This window comes from Oncorhynchus tshawytscha, linkage group LG05 (assembly GCF_018296145.1).
Source record: "Oncorhynchus tshawytscha isolate Ot180627B linkage group LG05, Otsh_v2.0, whole genome shotgun sequence".
NCBI lineage: Eukaryota > Metazoa > Chordata > Actinopteri > Salmoniformes > Salmonidae > Oncorhynchus > Oncorhynchus tshawytscha.
The window spans coordinates 56,490,286-56,509,489 of record NC_056433.1 but is presented as its reverse complement, the minus strand read 5'-3'; the positions used below and the strand labels follow the sequence as shown (position 1 = coordinate 56,509,489).

At 42.4% G+C, this 19,204-nt stretch overlaps 2 protein-coding genes across 2 annotated transcripts; one reads left to right on the top strand and one right to left on the bottom strand.

The window, feature by feature from the left end:
* The first annotated feature begins 756 nt into the window (after positions 1 to 756).
* LOC112250927 (protein FAM78B-like) lies at positions 757 to 4,767 on the top strand. The gene is made up of 2 exons (XM_024421491.2): positions 757 to 1,978; positions 2,924 to 4,767. The coding sequence occupies exons 1-2, from the start codon at positions 1,716 to 1,718 to the stop codon at positions 3,444 to 3,446; spliced, it is 786 nt and encodes a 261-aa protein (XP_024277259.1). The 5' UTR covers positions 757 to 1,715; the 3' UTR covers positions 3,447 to 4,767.
* Positions 4,768 to 4,890: 123 nt separating this feature from the next.
* slc35a3a (solute carrier family 35 member A3a) lies at positions 4,891 to 18,876 on the bottom strand. Its single transcript, XM_024421489.2, has 8 exons — positions 18,520 to 18,876; positions 17,710 to 17,922; positions 17,386 to 17,540; positions 11,332 to 11,454; positions 11,058 to 11,232; positions 10,412 to 10,530; positions 6,214 to 6,347; positions 4,891 to 6,100 (listed from the first exon to the last, which is right to left on the bottom strand). Exons 2-8 carry the CDS (start codon positions 17,897 to 17,899, stop codon positions 6,010 to 6,012), a joined length of 987 nt encoding a protein of 328 aa, XP_024277257.1. The 5' UTR covers positions 17,900 to 17,922; positions 18,520 to 18,876; the 3' UTR covers positions 4,891 to 6,009.
* Between the last annotated feature and the right edge of the window lie 328 nt (positions 18,877 to 19,204).

The following is a 19,204-nucleotide window of genomic DNA, read 5'->3' as shown; positions in this document are numbered from 1 at the left end:
CCTTTTAGACTGATAGCCTCTAATTTCAAATGTTCACATACTTCCACAATTTTGGCACACTGGGTTCATTTCCCTGCGCCCAGTTCTTCAAGTAGAAACACAACCTGTAGTATCATCAGGAACACGCAAAAATTATTTTGTTAAAAGTAGGCCTACTCGGAGGCAGGAGTGATCTTTAACCAACTCCAAGGCAAATGGATCACTGAAAGATGACAGCAGAGTTCCAGTGTGTCATTAAGGGGAGGTGCTTTGCTACTTCGGTCTACTGTACACATCAGATTCACTCGCAGAGCCGATCGCATATGTGATACCAAGTGGCATAAATGAACTGTAGAACCTCCTATTTGTCCTTATTAGCTGAAAATGGGCAGTATTGTCTGCTCATAATGCCACGCTTAGCTTTGTTGATTTCTTAGCTAAGGAAAAAACTCGACAGTGGTTCATCATCATGTCAAACAAAGATTAGTCTAGTGACGAAGGCTATACATTATTTTAGGAAAAGTACTATTTATTTATAACAATATCAAGCTTTCTTCGTATCTATTTTGATTCGCCCTAAAATCATATGATACAATTATGTCCGGACCTTATCAATTGTGCTGCCATCAAAGAATGGGGCTAGATTTGACAATAGCTTGCCATTGCATGATTGTGAATATGCAGCTCATAAAAAATTCAACCATCAATTGGTCTATTCTTATCACCAGGCAGACACTTGATGAATGTGAGTAGCCTAGCAGTCATAGGCTATAGCCATTCAAGACATGGAGGAAATGCACAGACTGTTACCGCCAAATAAAGGACTCCCGGCACTCCCACGCGCTCACTCTCCCTCTGCTGTTCATTGGTTCACTCAGCATCATCAGCACCAAGGAAGCTGAACAGCGCCAGACGATGCATCGCATTGGGAGAGAAGAGGAGACAAGACAGCATCCTTAATGTGTCCATACGGGGATTTTATCAGCCATGCAGCAACAATTCGATACACTGATTGTCGGATTGGATATAACTGTTGTCTATGATTTATAGGTTCTTGAACACTTGTTTTTCACCCGCTGATTTATCAAAGCGCGAGTTTGTTGTTCAGCCAATTCTGCAGAGGAAGCGTTGAATAAAAAATGGGGGATCTCCCTGCATTGACTGTGTTTTATCCTTCGTTTTACACTCATGGTGAGGAATGCCTGGTGGTCTAGATTGTCATCGCTCGGATCAAGCGCGCCTCGTGAGCCGCCAGCGCCGCATCATCATGCATCACGACAACCACCCGACTGGGCCATTGACACGACGCCTCTGAGTGTGCCGCTCTCCCCCGGCTTGTGACATGACAGCCCGGGGACGAAAGAAGAGCATCAACCGGCATAGACCTGCAAGAGGACTTATGGATTTGAATCATTTTGAGGGGCTGGAGCCCACGGAAGCCCGGACTGGAAGAGAGGGCAGTGCCACGCAGACACCGATAGGCTACACTTGCGATCCGAGGCGTAGAGAGGATCCAATACCACCAACTGCTGTTATTTAATTAATCTGCTCCCCTATCCTAAGATCTGACCACCTATCTGTTTTATCTTTGTGCATAAATGTAAATGGTACTGTGCCTTTTTGGATGCATAAAATGCATTGACTAATGTGACATATTAAGCATATTGTTTGTAAGTCGATAGGACGTGAGTGTTATCATCCTGTCTGGTCCAACTGACTAGAACCCTTATCTCATCATGGGCTGCATACAGAGCATCGCCTGTAAGTCGCGCATCAAACGCGAAAACATAGTGGTCTATGACGTTTCCGCCACTATCGATCACTCCCCGACAATCATTGAGGAGAACTCTCCTATAGTGTTGCGCTACAAGACGGCCTATTTCAAGGCCTCTGCACGGATAGTGATGCCCCCTATTCCCCGTAATGAGACTTGGGTGGTGGGTTGGATACAGGCATGCACACAGATGGAATTCTACAACACCTACAATGACATTGGCATGTGAGTTGAGTTCTCCTCCAGGCTGCTGATTGAAGCTCCCCAGCTGCTCCCACCTCCCTCTGCTGCTCTGTCCCAAACTGTCACTTCTCTGGTGCTGTAGGAAGTGTGTGTGTTTTGTGTGCCATCAAAATTGACATGAATGCAATGCAACACTTGATATGTGGATATGTGTGAGTGTATGTGTAGCAGAGCATTTGTGCAAACAGAAGGTTAACTATGCACTCACCCTCCTTCATTCAAACCCCCACCAATTGATTCTGTTCCAATTGATTCTGTTCCTGTGACTTCACCATCAAAATAGAGATGACAGAGGAGCTACACAACTGCTCCTAGACATACATTGTGTTCACAGAAACGAGGGAGAGAGAGAGAGAGATGCACTGACACACTCCCACGCTCCCTTCTCTCCAGGAGACAGAATCACACACCCACTGACGAGTAACACATACAGCCTCCTCCAGCACTGCCTGGGGGTGTTTTTCTCTGGAGGAGGCATATGTGAGGAGGTGTTTAATCCTGACTGGGGATGGGGGGGTCTAGGGGTGCAGCAGAAAAACATGACAAATGGAGCTGATCTGAAGGGGAGAACGTGGCATCAGATCACACCAGCCGACACCCTCTCATTGGCCGGAAAACACAAGATATTATTCCACTGACTCACTGAACCATCTATCTATCATACATAGTCTACAGTATGGAGCCCTGAGGTGAAATACATTTATCAAACATCTTTTATGTATTTGTATGTCTTACTCTGTTCTTTTTGAGAATGTCTAACACAGAGGCTCCCAAATGTAATGTGCTGCGTGAGACAGCTAAAGCCCTTTGAATCTCCTTGTGAACCTACAGTTCAACACAGTGCTATTCCATGACCCACTAAGAACAGGTTCCAACCCATCATCTATTCAACTGTAGTTTGACCTCTGACTTGTTGTCCTCCTGCAGGTCTAGCTGGGAGCTACCAGAGCTGCGTGAAGGTCTTGTGAGGGCCATCAGTGACTCAGACGGGGTGAGCTACCCCTGGTACGGCAACACCACCGAGACGGTCACCCTGGCGGGGCCCACCTCTGAGCCCTTGCGCTTCACCGTCAGCATGAACGATAACTTCTACCCCAGTGTGACCTGGGCCGTGCCCATCAGCGACAGCAACCTGCCCCTGCTCACCCGCATCAAGAGGGACCAGAGCTTCACCACCTGGCTGGTGGCCCTCAACACAGCCACGCGGGAGAAGATCCTGCTGCAGACGGTCAAGTGGCGCATGAGGGTGGACATCCTGGTGGACCCCTCCATGCCCCTGGGCTCCAGAGCCACCCTGACGGGCCGGACGCACCAGGACCAGCCCCGCGTCCTAACCCACATGGAGCCCATCCCCCCCAATGCCCTGGGGAGGCCCAACGCCAACGACGCCCAGGTGCTGATGTGGAGGCCCAGGAAGGGCCCACCCCTAGTGGTCATCCCTCCTAAGTAGCAGAGAGAGGGAAGGGAGGTGTAACTAGGGCCCAGACATCCTGCCATTATGAGATCAATATGGACAGAGACTTGGGGGACAGCTGCCTTAAATCCCCACCACTGCCTTTGAGTAGAGAGAGAGAGGACTGCTGCCTGGACCAGAGCCTAAATACAGACCAGACCCACAGAGGGACCTCTGCCTTAATAACATCCTCTGTCCTGGAGAAGCAGAGAGGACTAGTCCTTTGTGAGTGTTCCAGGTTTAGCAGGGCTCAGAGTAGGCAACACTCTAGGGGAGCAGCCTGTAGCCTACTGCACACCATACTGCCTCACCGAGATGAGAGCAGCCATCTTTAATTAGACTGTTCTGGCTCTATGACAGTGATGTAGAGGGTTGTGTCTCAAATGGAACCCCATTACCCTTTGGCTCTGGTTAAAGGTAATGCACTATGTGGAGAATAGGTGGCCATTTGAGACTAACCCGAGGTGTGAGAGGCCCAGCAGTACATGTATGTGGCTTTATGGGTATAATACAGGTGAGATTGGGGAGTATAATGTATTTTATATGTAAGAACAAAGATTGTAGTACATTTAAATGCAGCCTTCATGCTCAGTACAGTTACAGACAAGGATGAATGTGTTACTGGTAGAAGGGGAAGACAGGCTCTCTATAGCCACCTACAGAATGGCCAATGAGAACAGAAGTGTGGGCCAGGTCAGGTATGATGTACAGAGGAGACAGAGTCTGAAAATGTAACAAAATGAACTCCCCATGCTGCTCATTACTGGGGTGCAAACCATACTAGCCTTTACACTGATACACACATCCCCTCTGCGACTACACACGCATGCACACACACACACACACCCTCTGTGACTACACCCAAGCCATAATTCTATGAGGGACAAGTGGGTTGAATAGGATATTACAAATCAATTGTTTATATTGAAGGTCATATCACATACTATGTATGGTGACAAACGTCCATTGAGAGCCAGTCATTCACAGTAACAGATGTGCCTGAGAACAGAATGACTCGGACTGGAGGATGTACAGAACTGTACATTCAATCACATGTACAGTGGGACAACGTAGGCAGGTATTCCAAAGGGTTTCATTATGGATGGGTGGGAGATTTAGCATGCAAGCATTGTTTTTAATTCAATAAAATGAAGGTAAAACATGTTTGCGTGTTATAAGAACGTCTTTGAATTAATCTGCAAGTGTAATAGTTGTTCCCCTCAGTCCCACATTGCCAGTGTACACACAGCTGCTGTGTATTCATGTTTCGGTGTTGACAGAGGCTCAGTGGAATCAGTTCATCCTCTGAGCTATAGGTCTCATGCACAATATGCACTCAGAAGATGTATTGTCAGATATAATAGGGAGAGCATGAGTGTGACTGTGTTTGCATCTCTTGGATCAGAGAGCACTTGTAGAATTTCTAAATTACACACTCGTCTTTGATGTAGGAAACATTTTCTTTATGGACGTGCGTTCCTCATGATTGGTAAATACAGTAACAACGTCATCCTTACCCGCTTCCCCAAATAACAAATCAAGTGACAAGGAGAGGAAAAGTACAAGGGTCGTTTCACCAATTGGGTGCCTTTTGAGTAGTGTAACTTGGGAAAAAAAGAATGTTTGATTTCACGTAATTTAACACTCTGTCAAAGACCACATGTTCAACTTCATAAAAACAATTTTTCCCATCTCAAAAAAATACTATAGTAAAGGCCAATTAAAGTAACAGGGTTGACGATTTAACCTCAAAAGCAGCCATAAATCCCCTTGTGACAGAAAATGGCCAAAAAGAGTAAAACCAGATTTTTTTACACTATGGTTTGACAATTAGATGTTCAGTGTTTCTTTATATTTAAAATGAGAATGAAGTTCAGGTAACAGGGTTGACCTTAAAATTTGGGAAATATTTAAATTAATAACTAATCACATTAAATAAATAATCATCTTTAGAAATACAGTATATACACAAAAGGGCACTTCAATTAATATAAGACTTTCAAAAATGTAATATTGGTGCACCATGTTTACTTAAAATATCAAAGGGGTGCAAAAGGCACACATTTTGTGGAACGACCCACAAACAGTCTCTACAGCAGTGAGACAGCAACATAGTTCATCAGTATGTCTGTGGAGTCCAATACATCTGGACTATTGTCACAAGTCATGTGTGAACATTATGGTGTCTTTGTTTACCCATCATCTTCATGATTTAGCTGATGACAGTAACATTAAGACAGGGGAACCACCCCAACTAGTTTTGGCCCAGTGCGGTAAGCTGGCTGACCAGTACACTGCTCAGCTTGGTCATGACTCATGGGTCTATTTCTCATGGGTGTATTTCTCTGTAGTGGTAACCATGGTGAGGAACAGCCTTGTCTGGCTACTTCCTGGTCACATTTCATAGTTGATGCACTTCATGGTGTCAGAGGCCCATCTCAATGCCACTAGTCTAGTGTCCTTCACTCCACTTCTCTCGTCCTCTCCACTTTCTTCTTCTCATATCTTCTTTTACCTGATCTCTCTTTCGGACCTCCTTTTCCCCCCTCTGTGATGTCCCCTAGGCACGACTGGGGTTGGGGGAGGGCTTGCCCTCGTAGCCGTACAGGAAGGTGGCCGTGATGACCAGCACTGCACCCATGAAGAACACACTGGAGAGGACACAAGACAAGACACAGCATTACACGTGTCAGAGACAAACGACATTCAATTAGGTAATTAAAATAACCCGGCTCAAGAGAGAATGTGTGTGTTGCGTGAGAACCTAGTTGGGTCGAAGTCCTGCAGCCAGAAGTAGGATATGAGTGTTGACAGAATGATGGAGAGTGACGTAGCGAAACCCTTCAGGATGTTGTCTGCATACTTGATGACAGCTGCTATAACCAGCCCTCCTAGTGCCTAGAGAAACACACACCAGATATGGACTGGATGAGCAGTGGGCAAAGGGACACTAGAAACTACAAAGCTCACACAATTGGAACGAGATCAAGCAATAGCACCTTAGTCAAGAGGCATGACAATATTCATTCAACATGATTAACAGTGCAATATTTTTCCATTAAAACTGTACAGTCGTGGCCAAAAGTTTTGACAATACAAATATTAATTTTCAAAGTCTGCTGCCTCAGTTTGTATGATGGCAATTTGCATAAACTCAATGTTATGAAGAGTGATCAGATGAATTGCAATTAATTGCAAAGTCCCTCTTTGCCATGCAAATGAACTGAATCCCCCAAAAATATTTCCACTGCATTTCAGCCCTGCCACAAAAGGACCAGCTGACATCATGTCAGTGATTCTTTCGTTAACACAGGTGTGAGTGTTGACGAGGACAAGGCTGGGGATCACTCTGTCATGCTGATTGAGTTTGAATAACAGACTGGAAGCTTCAAAAGGAGTGTGGTGCTTGGAATCATTGTTCTTCCTCTGTCAACCATGGTTACCTGCAAGGAAACACGTGCCACCATCATTGCTATGCACAAAAAGGGCTTCACAGGCAAGGATATTGCTGCCAGTAAGATTGCACCTAAATAAACAATTTATCGGATCATAAAGAACTTCAAGGAGAGCGGTTCAATTGTTGGCTTCAGGGCGCCCAAGAAAGTCCAGCAAGCGCCAGGACCGTCTCCTAATGTCGATTCAGCTACGGGATCAAGGCACCACCAGTAGAGAGCTTGCTCAGGAATGGCAGCAGGCAGGTGTGAGTGCATCTGCACGCACAGTGAGTAGAGGTCGACCGATGAATCGTAATGGCCGATTAATTAGGGCCGATTTCAAGTTTTCATAACAATCTGAAATCTGTATTTTTGGACACCGATTGTGGAAGATATTTTTATACCTTTATTTAACTGGGCAAGTAAGTTAAGAACACATTCTTATTTTCAATGATGGCTTAGGAACAGTGGGTTAACTGCCTTGTTCAGGGGCAGAACAGATTTTTACCTTGTCAGCTCGGGGATTTGATCTTGCAACCTTCCGGTTACTAGTCCAACGCTCTAACCACCTGCCTTACATTGCACTCCACAAGAAGCCTGCGTGGCAGGCTGACTACCTGTTACGCGAGTGCAGCAAGAAGCCAAGGTAAATTGCTAGCTGACATTAAACTTATCTTATGAAAAAAACAATCAACCTTAACATAATCACTAGTTAACTACACATGGTTGATGATATTACTATTTATCTAGCGTGTCCTGCGTTGCATATAATTGATGCGGTGCCTGTTCATTTCTTATCGAATCACAGCCTACTTCTCCAAACGGGTGATGATTTAACAAGCGCATTGGCGAAAAAAAACACTGTCGTTGCACCAATGTGTACCTAACCATAAACATCAATGCCTTTCTTTAAAATCAATACACAAGTATATATTTTTAAACCTGCATATTTAGTTAATATTGCCTGTTAACATGATTTTCTTTTAACTAGGGAAATTGTCACTTCTCTTGCGTTCCGTGCAAGCAGTCAGGGTATATGCAGCAGTTTGGGCCGCCTGGCTCATTGTGAACTGTGTGAAGACCATTTATTCCTAGCAAAGCCTGTAATTAATTTGCCAGAATTGTACATAATTATGACATAACATTGAAGGTTGTACAATGTAACAGCAATAAATTAGACTTAGGGATGCCACCCGTTAGATAAAATATGGAACGGTTCCATATTTCACTGAAAGAATAAACTTTTTTTTCTTTCGAATTGATAGTTTCCGGATTTGACCATTTTAATGACCTAAGGCTGTGTGTATTTCTGTGTGTTATGTTATAATTAAGTTTATGATTTGATATTTGATAGAGCAGGTGGTAGGCAGAAGCAGGCTCGTAAGCATTCATTCAACCAGCACTTACGTGCGTTTGCCAGCAGCTCTTCGTTATGCTTCAAGCATTGAGCTGTTCATGACTTCAAGCCTATCAACTCCCGAAATTAGGCTGGTGTAACCAATGTGAAATGGCTAGCTAGTTAGCGGGGTACGCGCTAATAGCGTTTCAATCGGTGACAGCACTTGCTCAGACCTTGAAGTAGTTGTTTCCCTTGCTCTGCAAGGGGTTAGGGTTTCGATGTGTTCCTGGTTCGAGCCCAGGTAGGGGCGAGGAGAGGGACGGAAGCTATACTGTTACACTGGCAATACTAAAGTGCCTATAAGAACAGCCAATAGTCAAAGGTATATGAAATACAAACGGTAGAGAGAAATAGTCCTATAATAACTACACCCTAAAACTTCTTACCTGGGAACATTGAAGACTCATGTTAAAAGGAACCAGCAGCTTTTATATGTTCTGAGCAAGGAACTTAAACGTTAGCTTTTTTACATGGCACATATTGCACTTTTACTTTCTTCTCCAACACTGTTTTTGCATTATTTTAACCAAATTGAACATGTTTCATTATTTATTTGAGGCTAAATTGATTTTATTGATGTAGTATATTAAGTTAAAATAAAAGTGTTCATTCAGTATTGTTGTAATTGTCATTATTACAAATAAATAAATATAGTATTTTTTGGAAAATCGGTATTGGTGTTGAAAAATCATACTCGGTCGACCTCTAACAGTGAGGCGAAGACTTTGAGGATGGCCTGGTGTCAAGAAGGACACCAAAGAAGCCACTTCTCTCCAGGAAAAACATCAGGGACATACTGATATTCTGCAAAAGGTACAGGGATTGGACTGCTGAGGACTGGGGTAAAGTCACTTTCTCTGATGAATCCTCTTTCTGATTGTTAGGGACATCCAGAAAAAAGCTTGTCCGAAGAAGACAAGGTGAGCGCTACCATCAGTCCTGTGTCATGCCAACAGTAAAGCATCCTGAGACCATTCATGTGTGGGGTTGCTTCTCAGCCAAGGGAGTGGGTTCACTCACAATTTTGCCTAAGAACACAGCCATGAATAAAGGATGGTACCAACACATCCTCCGAGAGCAACTTCTCCCAACCATCCAGGAACAGTTTGGTGACGAACAATGCCTTTTCCAGCATGATGGAGCACCTTGCCATAAGGCAAAAGTGATAACTAGGTGGCTCGGGGAACAAAACATCGATATTTTGGGTCCATGGCCATGAAACTCCCCAGACCTTAATCCCATTGAGAACTTGTGGTCAAACCTCAAGAGGCGAGTGAACAAACAAAAACCCACAAATTCTGACAACCTCCAAGCATTGATTATGCAAGAATGGGCTGCCATCAGTCAGGATGTGGCCCAGAAGTTAATTGACAGCATGCCAGGGCGGATTGCAGAGGTCTTGAAAAAGAAGGGTCAACACTGCAAATATTCACTCTTTGCATCAACTTCATGTAATTGTCAATAAAAGCTTTTGACACTTATGAAATGTTTGTAATTATACTTCAGTTTTCCATAGTAACATCTGACAAAAATGTCTGAAGACACTGAAGCAGCAAACTTTGTGGAAATTAATATTTGTGTCACTCTCAAAACTTTTGGCCACGACTGGTTCTGACTTTTAAACTTGAAATATCCTTATTCCATGATACTGAGGGAGAAAGGGGAACGCAGAATTTACATTGTCAGAACATGTTATTGTTCAGGTATCCTATGGAGAGAAGGGCCACAGTCTGGTACAAGTCAACAGGACAGCCGTGAGTTGGGGAGGAGTGAGGAATTTGGGCCGAGGTCAGGTCAAGCCAGATGAAGTGAGAAAGAACAGGCATCACTAAAGTCCTGTTTAGCAACAGAGATGTTTTGGCTGTCCAGATGTGTGAGATGCCTCAGCATAGGAGGACGGTTTAAATACCCGTGCTCGTGTAAATATGTCTTTGTCTTATGCAGCGGTGTGACCCAGTGGGTGAATAAACTTGGTTTGATCTTTACTAGTGGTCTGTGAGTTTTACTCTGTTTATTTAGAATCTAACAACCCCATTTCTTCACATTTGTAGCTTGTGAACTAACAGTACATACTGACTACATTTGACCTGCAGCTCACAGGTGAAGTAAAAACACATAGTGAGATGTACCTGCAGAGCCACCACTATCCAGGTGACTGTGTTGTATCCCTGGAACATCCCAGACTCTTGGACCCTCTCCCCATCGTACGCAAACATCCCCATCAGACCAAACACCAGGCCAAACATTCCTACACACAGACAAACAGGTCAGATGATGTGAGTTTGAACTGAATATGAATGATAGGAAAATGGATTTAACGTAACCCTGCCAGCTTTCACCAATAACAATAACCTGCAGTGATTGAAAAAAACTGCCTACATCCATAGACATTAATGTTAAAACACTAGTCTCATCCAATGTGTATGAGGATGAATGCAGCATTTTCTCGATGCAGAAACTCTATACAGAAAACTAGCACAAGTTCACACCAGGAAATTAATCACAGGAGAATTAACACACGCTTCACATGTTCGGCTGTAAAACATTTTTTTTAAATATTCAAAAAAAAAAACTCAGCAGGAAGACTCATTTGACACAGAGAAAATGCAGGGTTTCAGTGAGGAGGAGGGAACACTAAGAACTCACTTCAAAGACACAGTACTAGAGCTCTGTCATAAATAATATTTATTTGATAATAACAGAGTAATTCTGGGACGGAAAACTGGAACAAGTGCCCTTACAACCCTAGTATAATTAGAACCGTTTCATACTGACCCAGTTGGATGTTGCGGACCCAGACACTCTGTTTTGTCTCTTTGAGGATCTTCTCAAAGTAAACGCCAGCAAAGCCACTGGAGAAGCAGGCCACCAGCACCGCCGCCACGCCAACAAACTGGGACCCTGCAGACAGCTGCTCCTTCTCAGGGGTCCCAGGGGACTCAGAGGGCCACTAGACATTGGACACACACAAACACACTGGAGTGTGTAAAATGCAGGTTTGAAAAAAAAAAAAAAAGGTGGATTGTAAAGGAGTTAGAGTAGAGTTTACCTGCACAAGTGCAACCCCTGCCATGAGGATGAGTAGGGAGAGCCACTGGTACACACCCAGTCTCCGGCCCAGCATGGACACTGAGAAGAGAGCTGTGGTAAGGATCTTCAGCTGGTAGGTCACCTGGTAGAGACAGACAAGGGGAAAACAGGGGACACCATAAAAAATATACTACTCCAGACACTAATACAGTGCCTTCAGAAAGTATTCACACCCCTTGACTTTTTCCACATTGTGTTGTGTTACAGCCTGAACTTACTAATTGTCACTGGCCTACACACAATACCCCATAATGTCAAACAGGAATATTTTCTTGAAATTGTAACAAATTAATTAAAAATTAAAAGCTGAAAGGAGTCAATAAGTATTCAAACACACTTGTTATGGAGAAGCCTAAATTAGTTCAGGAGTAAAGATTTGCTTAACAAGTCACATAAGAAGTTGGATGGACTCACTGTGTGCAATAGTGTTCTACATGATTTTGAATGACTGTTTCCCCACACATAGACAATTAATTGTAAGGTTTCAAACAGATTCAACCAAAAAGACCAGGTAGGTTTTCCAATACATCGCAATGAAGGGCACCTATTGGTAGACTGGTAAAAAATAAAATAAAAGCATACATTGAATATCCCTTTGAGCATGGTGAAGTTATTAATTACACATTGGATGGTGTATCAATACACCCAGTCATTACAAGCATCCTTCCGAACTCAGCTGCCAGAGAGGAAGGAAACTCAGGGATTTCACCAGGAGGCCAATGATGACTTTAAAACAGAGTTTAATGGCAGTGCTAGGAGAAAACTGAGGATGGATCAACAACCTTGCAGTTATTCCACAATTCTGATCTAAATGACAGTGAAAATAAGAAACTCTATACATAATAAAAATATTCCAAAACATGCTTCCTGTTTTCAGTAAGCATTAAAGTAAAACTGCAAAAAATGTGGCAAGGAAATTCACTTTATGTCCTGAAGACAAATTGGTATATTTGGGGCAAACCCAACTCTTTATTTTTTCAAGTATGGTGATGGCTTCATCATGTTACAACCTGGTCTCAGAAGATTTCGTATTATTCTGTACACTCCATTTAGTATGATATATGTTACGTTTCGTATGGTATGTATTCATTTTTGGATGTCCAGCATCCATTTTGTATGATATGTTACAAATTCCAATTTGTAGTGGCTAATGTTTGCTAGTATTATGTATTGTATTATGTTAAAGGATTAAGGTTAGGGGGAAGGGTTAGCTAACATGCTAAGTAGTTGCAAACAATGTTCCCTCTAAAGCAGCACGCAGTAGCCCCGAGACTGCGGCGCAGAAGAAATATCAGCCCACAGAGAGAAGCACAAGACTGAACTTCACTCAACTTTCTAGAGCAGTGGTCACCAACTGGTCGATCACGATCCAGTGGTCGATCTCCAAAGCATTCCTAGTCGATCACCAAACATTTCTGTAAAAAACCCAATGATAAAAAGCCTTGTGTTCCTACATCTTTTTATTTAGTCTGGGGATTTTGGCGGTAGGTGCACCCGATTCAGCTGCCCTGCGCGCCAGATAGGCAAATTGTTGCCATTTTGAACCATTACATGTGTCTGAAGGTACAAACTCTGCCTTCCCGACGTGCCCGGAGAGCAAATCAAGTGCACCATAGGCCTACCGCTGGCCAGTCGGATGTCTCAGATGACAGTGTCTGCAGTAACTAGCAGGCATAAAAGAAAGCTACAGCAAAGTTGATACTGTGAGATTTTAAAACCATTACTAGAGAGACTGTCAACAAATACAGCAAAAAGCTACTGTTTTTATGAGTGAGTTCATGTTTAAGTTCTTACTCAGCACTGTCAAAACTTTTATAAAAAAAAGTGTTAAATACATCCATAAAATGCACATTCTTCCTATTTCCACTGCGCTACAACAAGCACTGCAGCAGTAATACAGTGCATTCGGAAAGTATTCAGACCCATTCCCTTTTTCTACATTTTGTCACGTTACAGCCTTATTCTACAATGGATTAAATAAAAAATAAAAATCTCATCTACACACAATACAGAAAAAAACAGAAATATCTTATTTACATAAGTATTCAGAAACTTTGCTAGGAGACTGTAAATTGAGCTCAGGTGTATGAACTTGAACCCGATCTAACATCTCTGGAGAGACCTGAAAATAGCTGCGCAGTAACGCTCCCCATCCAACCTGACAGAGGTTGAGAGAATCTGCAGAGAAGAATGGGAGACTCTTCCCAAATACAGGTGTGCCAAGCTTGTAGCGTCATACCAAAGAAGACTCTGGGCTATAATTGCTGCCAAAGGTGCTTCAACAAAGTACTGAGTAAAGGGTCTGAACACTTATGTAAAATGTATATTTCTGTTTTTAATTTTTAATATATTTGCAAAAATGTCTTAAAAAGCTGTTTTTGCTTTGTCATTATTAGGTATTCTGTGTAGATTGATGAGGAAAAATAACAATTTAATCCATTAAAGAATAAGGCTGTAAGGTACCAAAATGTGGAAAAAGTCAAGGGGTCTGAATAGTTTCCGAATGCACTGTAAATGAGTAGGAAAGTCTATAGGCTTACATTGTTGTTATTATTAGTGTCTTGGGTCTTTTTTAATGTCGAGGAATATTTCCCTTTCTCTGTTCATAGGCGTAACATGAATTTGTGCATGAGGCAGAAATAATGAGGTCCGACTTAAGTTTCGCCATCAGCTGGAAGACGGTGTCCCTTTTTGGTAAAGGAGAGCGGAAGGATGTTGAGGCGGCCCCTCAGTCTGCTGCTCTCTCCCATTAGACTGACCATTAGATGCAGGCACCAGCAAAATACAAATGAAAAGCTTTTTTAAATTTAAAAAAAATGTATGCACACTCAGCTGTGCCTCACAAGTAACACAACAACAGATCTATTGCCAATGTGATCATATAACCTACCTCAAATTTCAAAATATAATTTTAAAAATGACCCTAACAACAATGCATTGGTAGGGCAATTCAAGCAAAGCCAATATGCGGTGATAATGTATTGGGCCTATAGCTTACTACAACAACCTAATTGTTACAGTACTGTTTGTAATTGGTTAATATTGCATATGCTAGATCTCGGCTTGCATTTTGACTCAAAAAGTGATCTTGACTCAGAAAACGTTGGTAGCACTTTTCTGAGCATTTTCCCTGTTAACACTATCAATTGGACTAGTTAACTGTAAGGTTGCAAGATTGGATCCCCTGAGCTGACAAGGTGAAAATCTGCAGCAATTGTCATCGAATAAATGCAATATTAGCCACTTTCAAACGCAACATACCGAAACAAAACTAACAATGCACGAGATTGTTGTAGGCATAATGCATGGGAGTAGGATTCCATATGCATTGACATTCTACACAGACCAGTGCAGCATAAACAATCAGCGCTGCAGTAGCCATATATGCAAATAGACCATTGTTTATATGGATCTGTGCCATTTACTTTGAACTGTACTGTGTTTACAGCATGAGCAGTCGTGAGTAGATGCTGCCTGTTTTGAGATCTGTTTTGAGATTTTTTTTGCCTTAAAGAGGCAGTGTTGTATTTTGAGACAGCCTTGAATAAGCTAAGTAACCAATAGGCAGTGGGTAGCAAAATTTGTCTGATTGTCTGTAATGCGTTTTACTTTGTAGTGGTTTCTTGCACCAAATAAAAAATAAAAAAAAATCAGCCACCTCCTTGTCTGAAGGTCAAGTGGATAAACAGGTTAATGTCAAGTAGAGGTCGACCGATTAATCGGAATGGCCGATTAATTAGTTTTCATAACAATCTGAAATCGGTATTTTTGGACACCGATTTTGCCGTTTTTTATTTATTTTTAACACCTTTATTTAATCTTTATTTAAAGAGGCAAGTCAGTTAAGAACCCATTCTTATTTTCAATGACGGCCTAGGAACGGTGGGTTAACTGCCTTGTTCAGGGGCAGAATGACAGATTTTCACCTTGTCAGTTCGGGGGATCCAATCTTGCAACCTTACAGTTAACTAGTCCAACGCAATAACGACCTGCCTCTTGTTGCACTCCACAAGGAGACTGCCTGTTACGCGAATGCAGTAAGCCAAGGTAAGTTGCTAGCTAGCATTAAACTTATCTTATAAAAAAAACAATCATAATAACTAGTTAACTACACATGGTTGATGATATTACTAGATATTATCTAGCGTGTCATGCGTTACATATAATCTCACTGAGCATACAAGCATCTAAGTATCTGACTGAGCGGTAGTAGGCAGAAGCAGGCATGTAAACATGAATTCAATCAGCACTTTCGTGCGTTTTGCCAGCAGCTCTTCGTTGTGCGTCAAGCATTGCGCTGTTTATGACTTCAAGCATATCAACTCCCGAGATGAGGCTGGTGTAACCGAAGTGAAATGGCTGGCTAGTTAGCGAGCGCTAATATCGTTTCAAACGTCACTCGCTCTGAGCCTTGGAGTGGTTGTTTCCCTTGCCCTGCATGGGTAATGCTGCTTCGAGGGTGGCTGTTGTCGTTGTGTTCCTAGGGAGGAGCGAGGAGAGGGACAGAAGCTATACTGTTGCACTTTGGTATTGCCAGTGTCTATAAGAACATCCAATAGTCAAAGGTTAATGAAATACAAATGGTATAGAGAGAAATAGTCCTATAATTCCTATAATAACTACAACCTAAAACGTCTGGGAATATTGAACTCATGTTAAAAGGAACCACCAGCTTTCATATGTTCTGAGCAAGGAACTTAAACGTTAGCTTTCTTACATGGCAAATATTGCACTTTTACTTTCTTCTCCAACACTGTTTTTGCATTATTTAAACCCAATTGAACATGTTTCATTATTTATTTTAGGCTAAATTGATTTTATTTATCTATTATATTAAGTTAAAATACGTGTTCATTCAGTATTGTTGTAATTGTCATTATTACAAATAAAAATAAAAAAAATTGGCAGATTAATCGGTATCGGCTTTTTCGGCGTGAAAAATCATAATCGGTCGACCTCTAATGTCAAGCCCTGCATGTTTCTTTCAAATGTCTCATGGAATGTAGGCCTACATTGAACACCACACATTGGCTGCTACTGTAGGCTGAATGATAGAACAGTTATTTGTATGTTAAAATGTTATGTGATGCATTTTTACCATTGCTTTTTATGATAGGCCAACATTATGATAAAATAGCCACATTAGCATTCTTGGCCACTGTTAAATCTAACTTAAAAGCAGGTACAACCTCTATGCGCTGGAAGTTGCACAGAATTTTCACAACGTTCAAGTTTGCACTCAGCAGACCTGAAATGTACTCAGTGAGGATTTTTTGGGGAGGGAATTCAAGCAAAGGGCAATCGAAGCAGTAGCTAAAAAGTAGTTAAAAAAGTTTCTAACTAGCTAAATTAATAAAGTTGTCCGTGATGAGACTTGAACACGCAAACTTTAGTTTGACTGTTCTGGATTTACAATTTCTATGTTATGTGTAGTCTAAGAGACCAGGCTGCATGTTATGATTATGCTTGTACTTGGCAAGGATTACAGAGTTATTTTCAGATAAAAAGAAGTGGGATAGAGCAAAGTACAGGCAAAATACTAGAGGAAAACCTGGTTCAGTCTGTTTTCCAACAGACAATGTGATACAAATTCACCTTTCAGCAGGACAAATAGATAAAACACAAGAACAAATAAACACTGGAGTAGCTTACCAAGACGACATTGAATGTTCCTGAGTGGCCTAGTTACAGTTTTGACTTAAATCTATGGCAAGACTTGAAAATGACTGTCTAGTAATGATGAACAACCAACTTGACAGACCTTGAATAATATTGTACAATCCAGGAGCTCTTAGAGTCTTACCCAGAAAGAGGCACAGCTATAAATCACTGCCAAATTTGATTCTAACATGTATTGACTCACAGGTGTGAATACTTCTGTAAATTAGGTATTTGTGCATTTAATTTTCAATACATTTGCAAAAATGTCTAAAACAGGTTTTCACTTTGTCATTATGGGGCATTGTGTGTAGAGATGGTGAGAAAAAAAACTCTCCATAACAGGTTGTTCTACCTGGTAGGTGGCAGCATCTAGGTTAGACAGAGCCACGTAGAGCAGGTTGTTCTGTAGGGTGTAGATCCCAGAAGGAATGGCCAGCTTCAGGGTCTCTATAGGTTTGTGGGCTATCTCCTGCCTCAGAATACTGCTCAGAGCCCGAACACTGTAGCCTGTGCCATATAGGAGAGAGGTGTAGATAGAGGGAATGTTAGATACCGAGATATAACTTGCATAACCCTTCCATGTGTCTTCCTCTAGGCCTAAATTTATACATAAACACAAAGTCTTATTTTCCTATACTGCAGATGGGAAGTAGGCAGCTCTATCCAGACCACTCACTGTGCTCCTTGAAGACGAGCAGCAAACAGGTAATGATCTTCATGAACTCAGCCACCACCACAGCCGAGGAGGCCAGGTAGCGGTGACCGTCCCCCTGCAGGGTGCGGGAGTAGCGCATGGTCAGCACCAGAGAGGTGGTCTGGAACACCAGCACCCCCAGAGACAGGTACTTCAGCCTGGAGGATGCCATGTTGGGGACAGACAGGAGTCAGTCTGCAGGGAGAGGGGACAGTCTTAAAACATTCAAAGGAAGGACCGATGGGCCAAATGGCTGCAACTCTTTTGCTCCTGTGGTCTGGCACTGCAGTAAGCTTCAGTGGCTGTGAAGAAACATTTGCTCACACTGACACTGTAGCCCGGCAGCCAAGCTGGCCTCCTCCTGCTGGCTAACAAACAAAACACAATCCTCTCTTTGTACACAAGATCAAGGGCACCAGCAAATGCCATACTGACAGTTGCCTTGTCCATCAAAGACGAACTACCTTTGATTTGTAGTGTGACAGGTGCGTTTGGACCTTCTCATGATTGGAGAATCCCTTTCAATGAGGATTAGACAAAACAAGTCAGGCTACATTGAACAAATGACAGAAAGCTAACCATTCAATGATCAACTTAATACTTCAACTTTTAATTCAGTTTGATTACAGTCAAAGCAAGTGACACATTCCAAGAAAGTTGGCTAGCTGGCTAGCTAGCTAGCTAGCGCAGGTGTCTAATCATTCATCAACAAGGAAGAAGGCAAGATAACGTTACGCTCGAGACACTGACCCAATCTCTTACAGTTTGATAGTGCAAGACTAGCAGACCTACCTGGTAGCACTGGAAAGCTAGCTAGGTAATACAAAAGTTGTTGAATTTGAGCTGTAATTCTTCAAGCCAGAGCTGTAGCGCTAGCTAATGAGCTCAGCTGTCTGTTAGTAGCTAGCCAGGTAACTTATCCACAGTTCAAGTCCTCGCGTCCATTGACCCAGGCTGGCTAACAGCAACGGGATTCTACCATTGCCCCTTCATACCGATGTTGTTGTCCATAATACCATAATTGTTGTCTGCGTTATGACAGTATTTATTCTAAAGTTGCAACGACATAGCTAAGTCAAAAGCATTTCGTATTATTTTACTTCCTTGTACGGTATTTTTGCTTCCTCATCTGCTCAGAACACTAAGAACTAACCTTCAGCCCGCTCTCTACTGCCGTCTGCTGGATGGGTGTACCATAGAAATACAATTCATTATATTTCAATCCGGTGGACAGGTTTCTGCTGCTAACTGTGGTGGCATTGTCTGTGAGTTTTAGAATAATCGGGTCTTTACTATATGCAAGATTTCTGTCCAGGCATCATTCAAGTATGCTCATACTGGCAAGTAAGGTCACATGAAATGTGGTTTGAGGCAACGATGGTTTACATCCTGCGTGTTCCTCCTGGCTCCATTGGTAAAGTTATGGCTTCAATCCCCCCAGAGATCACATACAGTACAGTGAGTGCATACATTTAAA